The sequence below is a fragment of the Zootoca vivipara genome, chromosome 14 (genome assembly GCF_965207765.1).
Source record: "Zootoca vivipara chromosome 14, rZooViv2.hap1.1, whole genome shotgun sequence".
NCBI classification, from domain to species: Eukaryota; Metazoa; Chordata; class Lepidosauria; order Squamata; family Lacertidae; genus Zootoca; species Zootoca vivipara.
The window spans coordinates 2413903-2433233 of NC_142597.1; the positions used below are offsets into that span (position 1 = coordinate 2413903).

Consider the following 19331-nt stretch of genomic DNA (forward strand, 5'->3'; position numbering starts at 1 on the left):
TCATTGAATCCTGGTAAGCCTGGATTCTTACCAGGGAGAGAACAAGACTGACCCTCAGGCTTGTGCTCCCTATCCAGTGCACCTGTTTTTCTCACTGCAGGAGACATGGCTGCCTGAACAAAGAGGACTTGTGGTTATTGCAATGTAGAATCTTCCCTGATTCCATGCACATAAGCACTCTTTAACAGTGCTTGGTCTCCCAGATGTACATCCAGATAATTAAGACCTCCTAAGTTGGATGTTCTGATCTTTCCCCATTGAGAATAGAAAGGGAGTGCATGAGCTGTCAACATGCTTCTGTTCTCCTCCTTGGGTACAGTCCAAAATGGGATATAAGTAATGTTTGAATAAGGGATGCAAGTGGCGCTGTGGTCTAAACCACTGAGCCTAGGGCTTGCTGATCAGAAGGTTGGCGGTTTGAATCGCCGCGACGGGGTGAGCTCCTGTTCCTCGGTTCCAGCTCCTGCCCACCTAGCAGCTCGAAAGCATGTCAAAGTGCAAGTAGATAAATGGGCAGGAAGATAAATGGTGTTTCTGTGCACTGTTCTGGTTTCGCCAGAGGCAGCTTAGTCATGCTGGCCACATGACCCAGAAAAACTGTCTGCAGACAAACGTCGGCTCCCTCGGCCAATAAAGCAAGATGAGCTCCACAACCCCAGAGTCATTCACGACTGGACTTAACTGTCAGGGGTCCTTTACCTTTTTAATGTTTGAATAGGTCCTAGAGTGTTTTTGCTGTGAGATGCCTCCACTTAATTTACCTTTATTATATATGCATGAATGGCAAGATTGTATTTTTACTTCCATATCAGTGATATTGTAAAATAATTTGCTGCTTCCTTGTCACACCCACCACACAAATGGAGTTGCTCACATCAGTATTTAAGACAAGACAGTTTTTGGAAGAACATGTACCGGTAGCATATATATACTAATGTAGTTTCTCTTGTCTAATAGATACATTCTTTATGCAATATAATCCCAAAAGATAAAAACGGGGGTATACTGCGCAATGTATAGGTAGATAACTCTTGACTGAAGAAACAGTTCAGCCAGTGCCCTTAGTTCCACAGAGATACAGTAGTCATATTGTTCATCGTTCTTTTGGCACCTTTAATGGCTTAGAGATTTTTAATATATTTTACGGGCTGGGTGAGATCTGGTTTTCAACGTCATGATATATTATTACCAGCTAACCATTACGATATAGCAATATACCATGATGTCTGAATTAAGGAGGAAGGAGGAAATAAGGTATGTCGGGGGGAGAAGCAACTGAGGGTTGATTCCTGGATATCGACTTCAAAATGGTTTTGGACGATACATCACCCAATCCTTGTGTTGTAATCTGGTCTCTGCATATCGGCCATGCAAGAGCCAGACAGCTACATGGCAGGGTTCTCCACTTCTGTTGCGCATAAGGAGGGAGTGGGCAGATGGAGTGACCATGAGGAAGGAGTTACAGGTAGGTAGCCATGTTGGTCAGGCATAATCGAAACAAAATAAAAAAAATTAAAAATTCCTTCCAGTAGCACCTTAGAGACCAACTAAGTTTGTCATTGGTATGAGCTTTCGTGTGCATGCACACTTCTTCAGATACACTGAAACAGAAGTCACTAGACCCTTATATATAGTGAGAGGGTGGGGAGGGGTTTTACTCAGAAGGGTGGTGGGAATGGGTATTTGACTGATAGGTGTGGAAACTCGTTGATGACTGTTAATGACTGCAATTGGTCCTACAGGAAAAAGCAATGGGTGAGATGGCTAAAGATAGCTTTATAAGGAGATAAGAATCCAATGTCTTTATTCAGACCAGGTCTCTCCATGGTGTTAAGCTTGGTAATAAGTTGCAGTTCAGCAACTTCTCTTTCCAGTCTATTTCTGAAATTCTTTTGTAATAAGACAGCTACTTTGAGATCTTGTATAGAATGTCCTGGGAGATTGAAGTGTTCTCCTACTGGTTTCTCTGTCTTGTGATTCCTGATGTCACATTTATGTCCATTTATCCTTTGGCGTAGGTTTTGGCCTGTTTGTCCAATATAGAGAGCTGAAGGGCACTGTTGGCATTTGATGGCAAACACAATGTTAGAAGATGAGCAATTAAATAGTCCTGAGATGGTATGTTGGATGTTGTTGGGGCCAGTAATGGTGTTGTCCGGGTGTATGTGGCAGCAAAGTTGGCATCTGGGTTTATTGCAGGCTCTGGTACCAGTGTCCATGTTAAGTCTGGTGGTTGTATTATTGTGGGTGAGGAGTTGTTTAAGATTGGGTGGCTGTCTGTAGGCAATGAAAGGTCTTCCTCCCAGAGCTTGAGAAAGAGAACTGTCATTGTCTAGGAGAGGTTGTAGATCTCTGATGATGTGTTGTACTGTTTTAACTTGGGAGCTGTATGGGATTACTACTGTTGTTCTGTTATTTTCTTTTTTGGGTCTGTCTTGCACCAGGTTCTCCCTGGGTATCAGTCTGGCTCTGTTGATCTGTTGTTTAACTTCATCGGGTGGATATTTTAGTTCTAAAAAGGTTTGCTGTAGATCTCTTAGGTAAGAGTCTCTGTCTGTAGAGTTGGAACAGATGTGGTTGTAACGTAGGGCCTGGCTATATACAATGGATTGTTTGGTATGTTTGGGGTGGCAGCTAGAAGCATGTAGATATGTTTGTCGGTCAGTTGGTTTATGGTGGTGTTAATACACCCATCCTGTATTTTTATAGTAGTGTCCAAAAAATGTATTTCTTGCATAGATTGATTCATTGTTAGGTTGATGGTGGGGTGAAAGTCATTGAATGTCTGGTGGAAGGTGTCCAGGGTCTGTTGACCATGTGTCCAGATAATAAAAAGATCGTCAATGTATCACAGGTACAAGAGAGGTTTGAGTGGGTAGGAGTTTAGGAAACGTTTTAAATCTGCCATGGAGATGTTGTTATACTGTGGGGCCATGCGGGTGCCCATAGCTGTGCCGCTGATCTGGAGGAACAGATCATCACCAAATTTGAAGTGATTGTGGGTAAGGACAAAATGGCAGAGTTTGGTAGCAAAGTCCGCTGTGATTTTATTTGAAATGGTGTTCCTTATGGCTTGTAAACCATCATTGTGTGGGATGTTGGTATACTGAGATTCCACATCCATAGTGGCTAATATTGTTAGGAAGATTATTCAAAGATTGTATTTTCCTCATGAAATCTGTGGTGTCACGTACGTAGCTGGGAGCACTGATGGCTTGTGGTTTCAGAACAGAGTCCATATAGCCAGAAACACGCACTGTAATAGTGCCAATACCTAAGATGATGGGGCATCCTGGATTTCCTGGTTTGTGTATTTTATGTAGAAGATAAAAAGTTCCTGGTAGAGGTTCCACTGGTGTGTTTGTGAGGATTTGTTCTTGGATGTGTGGGGGTAGCTCCTTAATGTGGAGTCCCTTTTTGTGTAAACATGAGGAAGGGGGCAGCCCACTTGCTAGGATACAAGCAGGTGGGCGCCAGGCGGGAACTTTCTTGAGCTTCCTCTGCCAGGAAGTGATATATTGCCAGGTCAAAAATTCTGAAACCATTATCATGATCTGTATTTCTAATTGGTTTTGGATGATGTTTCAACATGTCTCCCAGGCCTCCACACATGGGTACAGAGGGGGGAAATAAGCAGTAAGGGAAAAGGCTATGAAATGCAAGAGATTCTAGACATGCATTTCCCCCCTTTGTAACTGTGTGTGTGTGTTGTGTGTAGAACACAACCATCATGGTGATGTATTACTTCTGTTATTGGAGGCAGTATGTCTTTGAATACCAGTTGCTGGGAATCACAAGTGGAGAACGTGCTGTTTGCAGGCTTCTCACAGGACTAGAGGAGTCCAGAAGCACTCTTCTTAGGATCTTATACTGTATATACTTTTCTAACTGAAGGTAGCACTTCATGCAACTGATGAAGTGCACACTAAAGCTTATGCCATAAAACATCTGTTAGCCTTTGAAGTGCCCTAAGACTCATTGTGTTAGCATGGAGGGAAATTCTTGCCCAGTCCACTTCCAAGCACTTGTCTTGGCTTCCTAAACTTTACCAAAGAACTTGCATCACCAACTGCTTCATATTTTCACTTGTTTCTTTTTTTAGGCCCTATGAGAAAAAGGGAAAGCTAAGGATGCTGGAGCAGAACAATGGATTTCTCCTTCTCTTTCATGCAAGGGATCATGGGAAACACAATTCAGCAACCACCTCAACTCATTGACTCGGCTAACAACCGCCAAGAGGATGCTTTTGATGCCAGCAGTGACATCACTGAAGATGGTAGTCAGACGCCATATGAAGCTGCTCTTGCCTTGCAGCAAGGTTTTCAGTACCCTACGCCAACAACGGAGGATCTTCCACCCCTCATTAATGGATTTCCACCAATTGGCATATATGAACCCCAAGCCAAATATCAGTCATATAGTCAGTATCCTAATGGTTCAGCCAATGGCTTTGGCACTGTTAGAAACTTTAGTCCACCAGAGTATTACCACATGGAGAACTCTAGCATAAGGCCACATGAAAATCTGGAAAAAACATCTCCTCCACAGCAGCCACCTCCTTCAGTATCCCAAACGGTGATTCCAAAGAAGACTGGTTCACCAGAAATCAAATTAAAAATAACCAAAACTATCCAGAACGGCAGGGAATTGTTTGAGTCCTCTCTGTGTGGGGACCTTTTAAATGAAGTACAAGGAAGTGAGTATGCGAAGTCAAAACATGAAGGGAGAAAAGAGAAAAGGAAAAAAAGTAGCAAACATGATACTTCCCACTCAGAAGAGCGCAAATCACATAAAATTCCAAAACTCGAGCCAGAGGAACAAAATGTAAGTGAAATCTGAATTTTAGCCTTTTCCGCCAACACTGCTTTTTTTTTTTGCTTTTTTTGTTGAAAGATTATCAAAGCATCTACAGTTAGGCAGCACAGTTAAGGTTGATTAGTGGTTTTCTTTCCTGAACAGTTCACCATTATGGATCCCTCATTTTTAAATTATTTTTTATCTTGGTGGATTGCTCTTTATTGCAAAAACAGAATTTGGATTTTCTTTGCGTAAAGTATGCAAATTCCCATAATGATTTGTCAGAAGCTTGACATCCTGACAGAGTAAAATTATCCTGATCAATGTCATAATTTTTCTTTCAGTGATTTTATTGTTACTGAGTGAATGACTCTCCTAAAGCTGCACTAAACTTTTTCTTTAAGAAAAGTTTGATATTTTTAGATTCAGTATAAATCACTTCAAGCTTTCTATCTCTCCTTGCCTTCTCTTTTTTCTTGTGTTAATTAATTTCTTAACTTAGAGTTTACATACATAGGGTAGCTCTGTTATGAAGGAAGCCTCTTCTAATATTGTAAATTTATTTCCTCTGTATAATTAACAGAAGATACCACAGTTAATTTAGACTTGTTTCATGTGATAATAATTGCTGGCTTTAATGCAGGAAGTCGTAAATATAATCTTCTGTGCCAGGGGCATTAGAATAATATTCTGTAAGATTCAGTGGAGCAAAAGAGAAGGCAAGGGGGATTTTGGAGAGATTCAAAGCTTTTTTCTATTCTGTAGTGTGATGCTATGCATGTTTACTCACAACTCCTATTGTATGTACTGTGACATGTTCTCAGGTAAGTATGTATAGAGTTTTGCAGCTAAACTACTTGTTTGGTGGCCTTGACTTAAGGGCTCCGACTTTTCATTTTGATGCACAAATCCATGAATGGCTGACCTGAAGCACCAAAGCCACAAGTCTGTGGCACCCTTGGACTGAGGCAGGTGCACTTCTGGCTTTCCCATAGTCAGGCTGATACCTGCTCCTTAGCTCAGAAGATGAAAGGAAAAACCGACCCAAGGCATGGGTGGGGAGGGGTTGAGCTGTATAACAGGAACTGTAGTTTGGACTGGAAAGGCATTCTTATACAGTGGTACCTCGGTTTAAGAACAATCCGGTTTAAGAACAATTTGGTTTACAAATTCCGCTAAACCGGAAATAGTGTTCCAGTTTGAGAACTTTACCTCGGTCTAAGAACAGAATCTGAATGGTGGAAGGGCACCGGTGGCGGGAGGCCTCATTAGGGAAAGCACGCCTTGGTTTAAGAACGGTTTCGGTTTAAGAGCAGACTTCTGGAACGGATTAAGTTCGTAAACCAAGGTACCACTGTACTGTAAAATGGACTTGTGGTACACATAGTTGGCGAACCATGTTTGCCAACTCCAGCAGTTGCCCAGTTAGTGTTGACCTGTGACAGGACTTTCTCAATGTTCATTCTGCATTTGTGGAATGCCCTTCCTGGTAAGATGTATCTGTAATTATTATTGACTTCAAGGAGAAATTTAAAAACACCCAGGTAATTGATGGCTGAAAGATATTGGCCATTACAACTTTGAAATTGGTAATTATGAGGGTGTGTGACTGCTTTTAGATGGTTTTTAAATTGTTGTGAAATGTTTTGAATAAGTTTTTATTTTATTTTAAATTGTATTGTTTTAACTTTTTCAAGTTTGCCACCCTGGACTCCTTTGGGAGGAAGGGCAGGATAGAAATGTAATTAATAATGACAATGTAGTTATGCATATGGAGCAGGGGTCGGCAAGGTTTATCTTGCTTGGGCCAGTTCACTCCCGCGGAGGTACCTCCTTGGACCGGATAGCATGCACGCATGATTTCCGGCGTCTGCGCAGATGCGATTTCCAACGCTGCGAAAGCAAGCCCACACGCCGTGCTGCGCCAATTTAGCACAGCACGCGGGGACTCACCAAGTGGGTGGCTCAGTTCTGGGGCGGCTCATGGGCCGGTTAAACGACCCACGTGGGCCGCTTGTGGCCCATGGGCCTTAGGTTGCCTACCCCTGATATGGAGTTTATGGTGGGGTTAGGGGAGGGGTAGTACCTGGGGGGGCACATCGTGCTCCTTCCGGGGTAGTTGGTCCACCTTTGCTCCACACACTGCACTCAGCTCTCACCAGTGCCTCCTAGAAGCTGTCAGCATGCAAAAGTGGCCACATTGCAATAATGGCTTCAACTGGCCAGCTAAACCAGGTGAGGGTAGCCAATGGGTCTCAAACCCTCAGTGAGTTAGGAGCTTCCTCTGCATATGAAGACAGGCTCCGGCGGATTCAGCAGATGAGACCAATAGTGGGCCCAACAGTCAAGAAGGCAATTTATGCCCATGCTATAAAGGGAAGTGAGGGGGCTCATCAATCTAAGAGAAGGAATACTCTGATTCCAAACCTCTGCTGCCTTGCAGAGTATCTTCAGGAGAATAAAAAGTTAAGGAGTAAACCCTAAACAAATCCAGAGTGGAGCCCCTAAGATGGTTGGATGGTGCCTTGTATGCCTCCTTCTGGCAAGTACTGTAGCCCAGGACACGGGTGGCACTGTGGTCTAAACCACTGAGCCTCTTGGGCTTGCCATTCGTAAAGCCGGTAGTTCAAATCTGTGCAGTGTGGTGAGCTCCTGTTGCTTTGTCGTAGCTCCTGCCAATGTAGCAGTTTGAAAGCATACAGGCATGAGTAGATAAACAGGTACTGCTGTGGTGGGAAGATAAGTGGCATTTCCGTGCCCTCTGGCACTCATCACGGTGTTCCATGGGACAGAAGTGGTTTAGTCATGCTGGCCACATGACTTGGAAATATGTCTGCAGACAAATGGCAGCTTCCTCAGCCTGAAACCAGAGGTGAGTGCTGCACCTCAGAGTTGAATTCGACTGAACTTAACCTTCCAGGGATTCTTTACTTTTACCTTTACTTTAGACAAGTTGGTCCCAGTCATACTGCTCTGCTTCCTTTGGACCACATCGGGGAGGCTGAGAGGGGGGTCTTGACCCCATACACACTGCCCAGGCCATACACTGCACCATAGAAGGTCATTTCAGTGCTGCTAACGCAGCGGTTTGACTTACCCCACAAAGGCACCTTCCATTGTCTCTTGAAACAGACAGATGCCAACAACAGTTACACATATCCATGTTTTTTGCAGAAAGTAGCCTTCACAATGAGCACAGCATGATTGTGCCATGTGACATTGCTGAGGTTGTTTTGATTGTGGGTGTTGAAAGAGCAACTTGGAAAGTTGATGCAGTGGAACTTGCTTTGAGAGGTACTCCAGGCTCCATTTTGCATTCTTACACACCACTGTTCTTTGCCACATTTAGGAGAAAGCACAACAAACATTTTATATAGTAACGCATGCTTATAAGAAAACAGGCAGTTCAACATACCGGTAGCTTCACAAAACAGGTAGCAAAATCTGTTCTTCGTTACTCTTTAAATAACCCTTTAAATTATGGAATTGCCACAGCTTCGTACTTGTATACATTAACTGCCTCAAAGTTTAGGGGAACATTTATCCTGACTTTTTTAATGTGCTGCCTTTTGCACTGTTAAGTGGACAATTGAGGGCTAATGAACCATCCTCTTTGTGTGGAGCTGGAGTGATAGAATCTGTTGATCCTGTTATTTTGCATTGTAATGTGTTTAGTAGTGTTGAAAGGTTGATTCTTTCTCCACTAAGAATTCTTCTGGGAATACCTCAAGATTTGGTGGTGTTCTTCCTCCCATATTACTGAGCAGGTTGCGAGATTTTTTTCTGACAGTGCAGATAAGGATAAATTTTCTCCTAGCTTTTTGAGAGGAAAAATGTATATACAGTACAATTGCATCATGTGTGAGGGGTATGGTCTTTATGGTCCAGCTTTCACTTCCATACATCACTACTGGGAAAACCATAGCTTTAAGTATCCGGACCTTTGTCGGCAAGGTGATGATGACTGAACATACTTAATTTAAATCCAAATACAATCAGCAACCTTGTTTAGAAGGTAACTGCCTTAGGAAATTTTGAATTTACCTCAGTCCCCCCTCCCCTCGTGGTTGGCTTACATCATGCATGCCATTCACTTCTCCATGTGCTTCAATGGACTTCATTGCCACTGACAGTGAAATAACCTCTCTTCTCAATATGAAAAAAGTGTGTTGTCCAAAAGAGAACCTCTTTTGTTTTAAATGTCAACAAACTTGCATATAACAGTTCAAAAATATAAATGGCATATCAGTTGTCCTCCCTCTCTTTTCCTGTACTTCTCTGACCTGTGTCTTATTGATGTAGATATCCAGAGCAGTTAGGAGACTGGCTCAAACTGAATTCTAAAATAGACTGGGACATCACTACTGAGGATGTGACCCACACTTCTGATTTTGTTTCTCCTGTATTTTTTTTCCTTTCCATCCTCTTCATTGTTGTTCCATTTTGACTCTTTTTTTGTTTTCCTTTGTTCACAGAGACCAAATGAAAGGCTGAGCACACTGTCTGAAAGACCAAGGGAAGAAACGAAGCTGACGGATGAAACCCTGGTGAGTAGAGTCAAATCCTCTTGGAGTTCTGACTGCAGAATTTTCAAGCTGATCCAGTATGATGTAGGGGTTGGAGTAGCCTTTCTCAACCTTGGGTTCCCAGGTGGTGTTGGATTGCCACTCCCATCACCCCTGACTGCTGCCCCTGCTGGCTGTGGATTATGGGAGTTGTAGTCCAACAATATCTGGAGAGTGTGTTTACTGGGTGACCTTGAGCTAAATACCATTTCTCAGCCTAACCTACCTCACAGGGTTGTTGTGAGGATAACATGGGTGGCGGAGAAGAACCAAGTACACCATCTTGAGCTTCTTGAAAGAAAAGGTGGTATATAAATGTAATAAATAAATACGGTAAATCTGCTTTCAGATAAAGGGCTTCATTACCAGATGCATGGGTAGCCTGCAGGACAGAAGTATTTGAGTAGGGTGTGGAACAGGCCAGCCTGGGTGAAAATGAAGTAGTGTTTCTCAAAAGGGTGCATGGCAGGAGAAAGAATGGAAGACCAACATCTATTCTTATATGGTACATGTATATATCACTTCTGCACCATCTTAGAAGAGGTTGTCTCTCTTCACTGCACACAGTGGTCAGATAAGTGTGGGTACCTTTTTCAGCTTCAGTCCTAATTCAGTAGGACTTCAGTGTAGACATGGTAAGTTTTGCAGTATAAGTTACTTTCAGTGGCTTTAGAATGATGAATCTAACCGAAGAATTGATTAAAGACTGTAGCTCTTCTAAAGGAGAATGAGGGCAACTCCACAGAGTTTTATATACTCTGCTTTTCTTGCACCTACACCAGTGGGGGCAGGGAGAGAGATTGTCATGTACCATATATTTTTGCTGGGCTGTTCTTGTGAAAGGTCTGTTCATTCACATGTTTGCTAGTATTTGATATACCGTATGTACAGAATATCTGGCACACAACTTTTCCTTTTTTATGCAGGTCCAGCAAATCTCTCCTCCTCTTCCAACGCAAGTAGCAAGCGATATCAAGTTTGAGGTTGGAGATCTGGTCTGGTCCAAAGTGGGAACATATCCTTGGTGGCCTTGCATGGTTTCAAGTGATCCACAACTTGAGGTTCATACCAAAATTAACACAAGAGGTAAGTAACTAAAACTGAGTAGGTACGGTATGTTAGAAACGTGTTTGGAATTGCTAATGCACTTGATTACTTTGTTAGGACTTCTCTTAAACTCAGATTTAAAAATGTATAGGTTGTTTTCACTGCTAGTCCCACTCAGAGTAGACATGGTGAAATTTACACACATGGGGCTACTCTGAGTAGAAGTTAGTGTTATACAAACCCAATAGGATTTGAGTAGCATATCTGAATGATTGCCTTATTGTTCTAGTGGTACTGCAATAAAACTGCTAGCCCATGTGCAAAGCTATGCAGGGTCCTGTATGGTTTCAAATTGTATGGGGGACCTCAAATGGGTTGAGATTCCTGCATTGCAGGGGGTTGGACCAGATGACCCTCAGGGTCCCTTCCAGCTCTGCAATTAGATGATTCTTTGGCTGTATAGGAATGAGATTGGCTGCAGATGATGCAAAGAATATGATAATAAAGCAAAGTACAATAATAAGAGAGGCTCCCCCCCCTTTCCATTCCGTTCCAATATACAGTGGTACCTCACAAGACGAAATTAATTCATTCCGCGAGTTGTGTCGTATTGCGAAAACGTTGTCTTGCAAGGCACCACTGTATATCCACTAGGTGGCACTGTACCAATTTAGATGTTAATCCTTCTTCCACTCAGTCTTTTTTGGCACCTCAGTGGCTGGGTTAATTAGCAGAGTAATTCCTCCCTCCTCGCTCGAAGCATGTCCAAAACTTAAATCCAATTTTTCATCTTAAGAAATGGAACTTGATTCGCTCGTGGAGACAGCGTCCAGGAGAGCCAGACTCAGGGGCTTTCCATCCAGTGCCCCCCAGCCCCCCCTTCTTTCCGAATTTGGGGCTGGGTTGTTGGGCATCTGCGGATGAGACTGTGTCTTCCCATACCACCCAGGAAGATTTTGGGAGGCTGATTACTCCCATCTCAGCCTCTAATTACACCGTGGGAGCCGGAGCGATGGAATTTTCAGCCATCTTCCCTGGCACCTCAAGCGGAAGTCCAGGCAGTCTTCTATCCAGGCGCCAGCTGCACTCTCAGCTGCTTGGCTTCAGCAAGGTGGCTGCTTCATTAGTTTTCATGCCACGCAGGACTAGTTTTTGCATGTAGCACAGTAAAGACAACTTCACAAAGTGGGGATGGGCAACTTGTAGCCCCTGAAACTGTTTGATGTGGGTCCTGGGGCTTTCCCAAATCTTAGATGATAGAAGGATTGCACACCGTTCCATTAGAAGAGGGGTAAAAGACAAATATCCCGTACTTCATTGTAGCTCTCTTAGATTTCATATGCAACTGATTACTACTGTGCAATTCTCTTCCTGAGCTACATAACTTAAAGCCAGGAGGTGCCAACTTTGTTATGGAGCCTGGCCTTTTTGTGAGGAGATTGATTTGGTGATATCTGACTTAGAGCATATTCCAGTGTTAGGCATGCTATGGCCTTGCTATTGCATTTTAAAAGCCCAAATATACCTTTCTTGACACAACTCAAAGTTGGATCAGTTTTATTATTCTCAAATTGTAGATCGAAGACCTGTGACTGAAAGTAAGTGGTTTGCTTAAGAGTCCTCTCCTTAGTGAATTGTATCTGACTGTAGAGCCTTTTTGCTCCTTGCATAGCTTTGTAAACAATTTTGGGGGTGGTCTCACATTTTTCCTTGGATCCAGGGGAGTTGAAAGACCCCACAGATCATTCCCTGAAGGCTCACTTTTTAATGGGCATGTTGGTTAAGTAATACTACAGTAGTTTCTGGAAACCACAGGAGGGGGAAAGGGCTCTTGTGCTTTAATTCTGCTTGCTGGTTTCCTACAGGCAACTGTTCAGCTACTGTGAGAACAGGATGCTGGACTAGATGGGCTATTGGCCTGATCCAGCAAGGTATTCTTATATGTTTTTAACAGTCATGGGGAAGCCTAATAAGCTTCTAAAATTAACCTCTCTGAAGCAGCTATTTGCATTTCAAGGATGGACCCCTTTGACACTGATGTGATCTTCCTTTGAAGTCAAAAAGCAGTTTCAACACCCCTTCCCTACCACCAACCTCATGTCCCAAGACTTTTTCTGTGGCTGTCCACACAATGAAAATGCACGTTGATAATATTCACACAATTAATGTTGTGTCAAGTTCAGCCCACAAGAGAAATTCTGTCAAGACATTTTGTCAGGGGTTAAGGAGAGGAAGAGGGGATTGGGGTGTTTGGTAGCTTTTCCCTGCCCACCCCTTGTTGCCCAGCAACATATTGGCCTTGGCTTTCCTTGGCTGTTGCTGGGTTTTACCTCCTGCAAATCCCATGAGAAGTAGGAGGTGGAGAAGACCGAAAACAGCTGGCCCTTATCAGGCTGATAAGCAGTGTACTGCCAAGGTCTCTTCTCTGGTGAAGTGTTGTCTGGACATTTGCCAGGATGTCAGGAAATCAAGAGCTGAGGGCTTCCACCTGGCCGCTCCCATAGCCCCGCAACACACTGGCCTTTCTTGTTGCTGGAGTTCACCTGATGCAGTCTCTGAGAGAATGGGCTGTTCTTGAATCATGCTGGGGGTATACTTCCAGCTTGTCCTCTCACTGAGAGGCTAGGTATTGCACAATGTGAATGTTCAGCAAAAATCAAAACGTTCCAACTATCCATTATTTTCTGTGCAGCTTAAAAAATGGTGTAGAGCAGGCATCCCCAAACTTCGGCCCTCCAATTCCCATCTTACCTGACCACTGGTCCTGCTAGCTAGGGATCATGGGAGTTGTAGGCCAAAACATCTGGAGGGCCGCTGTTTGGGGATGCCTGGTGTAGAGGGTATTTTTTCTAGAAAGTGATGGGAGATTTGTGTTGATGGAATTTCTGAGCAGAATGCTTTCTTTCAATTTCAGGTGCACGGGAATATCATGTCCAGTTCTTTAGCAACCAGCCTGAGAGAGCATGGGTGCATGAGAAGCGGGTGCGAGAGTACAAAGGACGTAAACAGTATGATCAGTTGGTGGCTGAGGCTGCTAAGCAAGCCAACCACTCTGAAAAGCAGAAGGTGTGTACAGTCTTAAATGACAACAGCTTATTTTACTAGCGGGATAAGAGGATAATTGTTGGGACAGATTCAGATTGATGTTGTTTTTCTGTTAATGCCTTGGCAGCCAGTTTTTTTCAGGGCTTGCAAATTGCTCCATGGCCTAGCTGTCTCAGGGAAGGAGAGCCAGGAATAGTGCCAACAGCCCTTAAGGCAAAAGAAATAGGAAGACATGGATATGGTGATGGTCTGCCCTGGCTCACCTGGTCTCAAGCCCTACATCAGCTGTGGCTCAACATACGTAGTTTGCCATTTGTATTGTATTGCATACAAAATACCATTAAAAATACGTAGACAGCTTTGTCTGAGAATCTGAGAAAACAGCATTTTAATATTTTTGAAACTCTAGAAAAAATAGAGAAAGGCATTACGAGCTTGTCTTACAGTGACAGGACTTAAGGGCTAAGGCACACATCTAGATGGGATGCGATCCAATCTCATAGAGATGTTTATTTGAATTGCAAATGTCCAGTCATTACTGGCCTCTGTCCTGTATGACTGTGGCCTGGTTTTCCACCTTTACTATTCTGAAAGCAATCTACAACATTTGCTGTTTCCTTTAAAGTTAATTTTACGGGTGCACATTCCATATGTAACTTTTTAAAAATTAAAAGCTATATGGATGCATCTTCTATCTGTCTGCTGGAGTAATTTCATAATAATTTAATTAAGGCAGTTGTGATTTGGGTATGTCAGGGAGGAGATTTAGTAGTCTGTGTAGGTACAGCCTAGATTCAGCCTTCCCAGACTATTCCTTAAACTTAAGTTTTGAAAACTCACCCTGCCTACCCTATTCAGCAGCAACACTGATTTATAGTTTTATCTAATATATTGATGTACCTATGTTTCCAATCAGGGATGTTATCAAAAGTATAGGGAGCTGTTATCTGGGTACTTGGGTCAGTCCACTAGTATGAGAGGGGCACAATGGGTATCTTGAGGTCTGAATACTTCAGATGCTTGTAGTGCATTATGAACTTGTCTGACATTTCCTTCTAATGTTTCCCACAATGTGCTATCCTGTTAGCGCTGACGGATTCAGTTGTAACAAACAAAACAACAGCAATTAGGCGTGCTTTGTAGGTGAAAATGAGTAAATGCAATAACCCTATCTCCTTTATTTTAAAGATTCGCAAACCAAGGCCACAGAGAGAACGTGCACAATGGGATATTGGCATTGCTCATGCTGAGGAAGCCCTGAAAATGACTCGAGAAGAGAGGACGGAACAATATACCTTCATCTATGTAGATAAAGAGCCAGAAGAGGCTTTGTCAAAAACCAAGAGGACTGGTGCGCCTAAGACAGAGGTGAAAAAAACCCGTAGGTCTAAACCATCGCCTAATGCGCAGCCAGAACACACCGGTGAGGTTTTGGCCGTGTCCTCTCCATCCAATACTGAAGTCCAGAGGAATAGTCAGAGAAGGCCGTCAAGTGTGGATGAAGAGCCCCCTCCTGTTAAAATAGCATGGAAAACGGCTGCAGCCAGAAAATCCTTGCCAGCATCCATCACCATGCACCAGGGAACTTTGGACCTTCAGAAATGTAATATGTCTCCAGTTGTTAAAATTGAACAAGTGTTTGCTCTACAGAATGCTGCTGGGAATGGAAAGTTCATTGATCAGTTTGTTTACTCTACCAAGGTAACAACATAAATATTTCTTGAAAGGACATAAATGTGCAGTGAATTAAAAGGTTTATTCTTGTCTGCTCACCTTTGTCTCAGAATGTGGTCTTTGCAAGCTTGTGTAAAATATTTGGGTGAATTCTTTAGTCTTAAAATGTTGGGAGTTTTCATTATCCCATGCTTGCTAAGCCTGATTTCTGGACTGAAATGTAATGTGAAATCAGGTACCTTTTGTGAGAGTTGTTCAGTTTGAGCTAGCAGGTGATGCCCAGAAAATCAGCAGCTCATCTTCCATACCCAATTGTAAAAGTTAATCAAAATAGCATCATCGTTGTCATCATCTCTTACACATGTGAAGTATTATGCTGCTAACAGTCCCTGTAAAACACTGCCAGTAGCAAAAAGTAAAAAGCAGTACAGTATATGCTTGTGGTCTTCAGCAAAACAAGAAGTCTGTGACCCAATCCTTCCTAGTTTCAGAAAATCAAGATAATTTAAATTAATTTTCTGTAATGAAATTTAAAATACTTCTTTATTGTTATATTGCAGTCTTAAATCAAACAAGTGTTTAGACTGCTTTGGGTTAGCTTGTGTCTTTGCTTTGTAACTAACAAGTAGGTGTTCACAAATCAAAGATGATCTTGCTAGCTAGGCAAAGATTGTACTTTTCTCTGACTTCCCTCCTCCCAACTTCAAAAGTGGCAGGATTTTATCCCTGAAATTGTGCTAATTTTGTCTTGTTGGATTAGAAAGTTTATTCACCGCTGTCAAGCTAATAAAGTGAATTTGTTGACTCCTAATGATTAGTTAGAGAGAGATGGCTTAGCAATAGATTTTCTTAATTTCATTTGATTTAATTTCATTTGATTTGTGTGAAGGATACCTCAATTGGTAGAGCTTGTGACTTAATCTAAGGGTCATGGGTTCGAGCCTCATGTTGGGCAAAAAGATTCTTGCATTGCAGGGGGTTGGACTAGATTGCCTTTGTGGTCCCTTCCAGCTCTGTGATTCTGCCATTCTGTGACTGGAGCTTGTCATTAGGTGTTGGTAGACAATGGCCCACTTCAGACATCGTTAATTCAAATCAGCCAGGCCATGGTTTTATTTCCCCCCTAAATAATATTTATTCATTTTATAAGAATGAAAAAATATAAAATACAAAAAAGATAAAGAAAAAAGGGAATAACAACAGTACTTAACATACTTAACATTGTTATATGGACTTCCTCGATTCCCCCCCTCACTGGGTCCATTTTTAATCCCTCTTTAGCAATTTTCATATTATATCTTAAACCATTTCCCAAAATTTATACATTTTCATCTTCCTCTATTTCATTAACATTTTCCTCTTCATTATCCCTTAACATTTCATCGATTATTCCTAACCTATAATTAATTTCCCAACCATCTATCTTCTATTTCACCCCTTAGCCTCAAATTCGTTCCCAAAAATATCCATAAATTCAAACATTACTTCTATCCTAATAACATTTAAGCACTTACATCTAATTCTACCCCCCCTCCCCTGGACTCGGAATCTCCCAGACGGTTCAGCAAGTTTCATAGAGCAATCCAGTTTCGGTCCATCTTTACCAATCAGAAAATAATATATATTTTTCCTTCTCACCCCACTCCCACTCTGTCACAACTTAACAGCCACACTTCCTTCTTTCCCCCCTGCTGCCCCCCTTGTTCTCTAAATGCTGCACAATGCCAACCACTAGAATTGCAATTTTTCAATCCTTTGACAATTTTTATTCCCCTTAGATTCTGACCCAGGTATGGATCCTGTTCTCCCTCTCTCACTGGGAGAGCAATGTTCCATACTGGTTTTCGATGCTGTTTTACATCAACTTGATCCTTTCCCAGCTCTTTTTAAAAAACCTTTTGACCTAAGCATGGGTCTTTCCCCCCACCACCACCTGAGAGAACACTGTTCCATGCTGAATCTCAATGATTTTTTTTTAACAGCTTGATCTTTCCCTTCCATTTCTTCCTTAAAATCATTTGCATTGTCCAGCACAGCTAAATGTTCAACTTGCTTTTCTTTCTCTGGACTCTCTGATATGTCCATTCTTTTTTCTATTTCCAAACACTTCTGGTTTATCCTTTCAATCTGTATTGTATTCTGTTATACCTCACTTCTAATTTCCCATAACAATTTTAAGAGTTCCTCCTGGAAATCAGGAAAGTCAGGTGTTATTTTGTCTACTGGCATCTTGCACGTCTCGGATTTCAGGGGCACAGTCAGGGTTGCAAAACAGGAAATGGCGCAGTTTGAATCTTCAAACTTCAGAAACAAAAGTTATATCCAAACGGGTTGCAAATTAACATTCTCTATTCTTCTTCATACCTTAGTACTCTTAAAGCCATTTGTGGAGAAAGCATTTAGCAGTCTTATTGTTCTTTTGTGATGTCATAATGGTGGCTCGCTGATCCCTCCAGGGTACCGACTCCAGCGTACAAGGGGACTTTCCCCAGTCCAAAATAAATCTTTACAGGGATCTTACTTAAGTTCAGCCCTTCTCCCCTTTGCCTTGCCTCAAGGGGAGAATTTAAGTCCAATCTTTGGAAATTTAATACTTCCTAAAAATCTTTCCAGCTTCGGGAAAGGTAACTGCTTCTCACTTCTCTCAGTGGGGGGAGATAGACTTCCGTATTTAAATCTCCGCCTGTAGCTAAATCCTTCAATTTTTAAGCCAATATAAATTACTCATGGTGTAGTCCTTGAATTTAAAGATTGCTTAGGAAGAATTGACCGCTGATTCCGATCAGTCTTGCAGCTTCGCGCTGTCAGGGGAAGCGTCTTTATCCGATGCGCTGGGGCTCTGACTCCCTCGCTCTCGGGGGCTCTAAACAGAACCTTACCGGGGAGGTAGGAGCCTACCATGCCTCCCAAAAGCTCTTGAGGGGGTCCGCTGCACTGGAGCGGTTTCCCCCATCCTGGCCAAACGGACCTTTGACTGATGGCGGCTCCGCGATCAACCGGAAGTCCCAACCAGGCCATGGTTTTAGAGGCTGAGGAATATACTAGTATTTTTCTCTTTCACTTGTTTTCCTTCTTTAATCATAGTTAGCCATGACATCTGAAGTGGCCAAGTATGGTTAGCAACTTGCTTTACATATTATGACTTGCACATTCACTTCAAACCATAGTTTAAACAATAGTGTAGCGATTTTGACATCATAGCAAGCTTTGGTTAGAGAAGTGGAGGAGGAACTTGCATGTGAGAGGAAAGCTATAGTTCATCGTTGATTCCTAGGTGACATCTGAACTGGGCCTGTGTGGCAAAGTGGATGTTCACTACATTGCTTAAAAATGTAACATGTTTGGCTCTTGTTTTCCTCTGCACAAAAGCATCTGTTGAATATTGGATGCTAAGAATGAACCCTGTGTGTGTTTTCCAGAGGAATTTGATTGGCATTGAACATATACTGGAAATAATATATTTGGTCTCTTATTGCAAGGCAGTTATTATGGGCCTAACTCTCACAAACAGCAGATGACTGGGGGTACTCTGCCCAGTCTCCTTTAAAAAACAAAACAAAAACCCTTCTCACTTCACATCATCACACTTCCTGATGTTTCCTGTTCATACTCCCAGCCTAGCCTTCCTAGGATGAGTGCTAAAAGTCAGGTCAGGAAAACTGTGTGAAGTCTGTGAGACGCTTGGCAGCACCAGTGGCATGCATACCCCCCCCCCACTTAGTCTGTGTGCAGTGCCAGTTTCTGGGACTGCAACTATTATGAGGATTAGAATCCCGCGCAAACTGCTAGCTGTCGGCTATTTGAGAAAGCAGAGTTGCTGGACATCCCACTTCCCTCACTATTTTTTGGAAAAGCCTTGACATTCTCTACCCTTAGCACTGTTCTGCGGCATATAGGATTATTCTCCCACTTTGGAGGCATTCAGTTTAAATACAAAATTTATAACTGAGCAGTTGAAAGTGTTTATTTCATAGATGCAGTAGTTAACCCAAAGGACTAATCCAGTAGTTACTAACTCAATCTTTTCTATTCATAACAGGGTCTAGGAAACAAACCTGAAATAATCATCAAGGGGCAAGACAAACTCACTTCTGTCTCAAACCAGCGAAACGAAAGAGCCTCCTCACAAAGTGCACCCTCTCCTGAAACATCTTCTGGGTTGGCAAGTAGGTAAAGTTTGCAACTCCTGGGTTATATCCAGTA

The 19331-nt window shown here is 42.5% G+C and overlaps 1 protein-coding gene across 3 annotated transcripts in view; it reads left to right on the plus strand.

Moving 5' to 3' along the window:
- Positions 1–19331, plus strand: part of NSD3 (nuclear receptor binding SET domain protein 3) — a 94138-nt gene that overhangs the window by 22134 nt on the left and 52673 nt on the right. For all 3 annotated transcript variants that reach the window (XM_035139002.3, XM_035139001.3, XM_035139003.3), the window contains exons 2-7: positions 4103–4824; positions 9273–9344; positions 10289–10448; positions 13324–13475; positions 14643–15155; positions 19168–19294. In XM_035139002.3, the coding sequence (XP_034994893.1) occupies positions 4147–4824; positions 9273–9344; positions 10289–10448; positions 13324–13475; positions 14643–15155; positions 19168–19294 (1702 nt within the window). In that variant the 5' untranslated portion in view covers positions 4103–4146. The remainder of the gene's footprint in view (positions 1–4102; positions 4825–9272; positions 9345–10288; positions 10449–13323; positions 13476–14642; positions 15156–19167; positions 19295–19331) is intronic.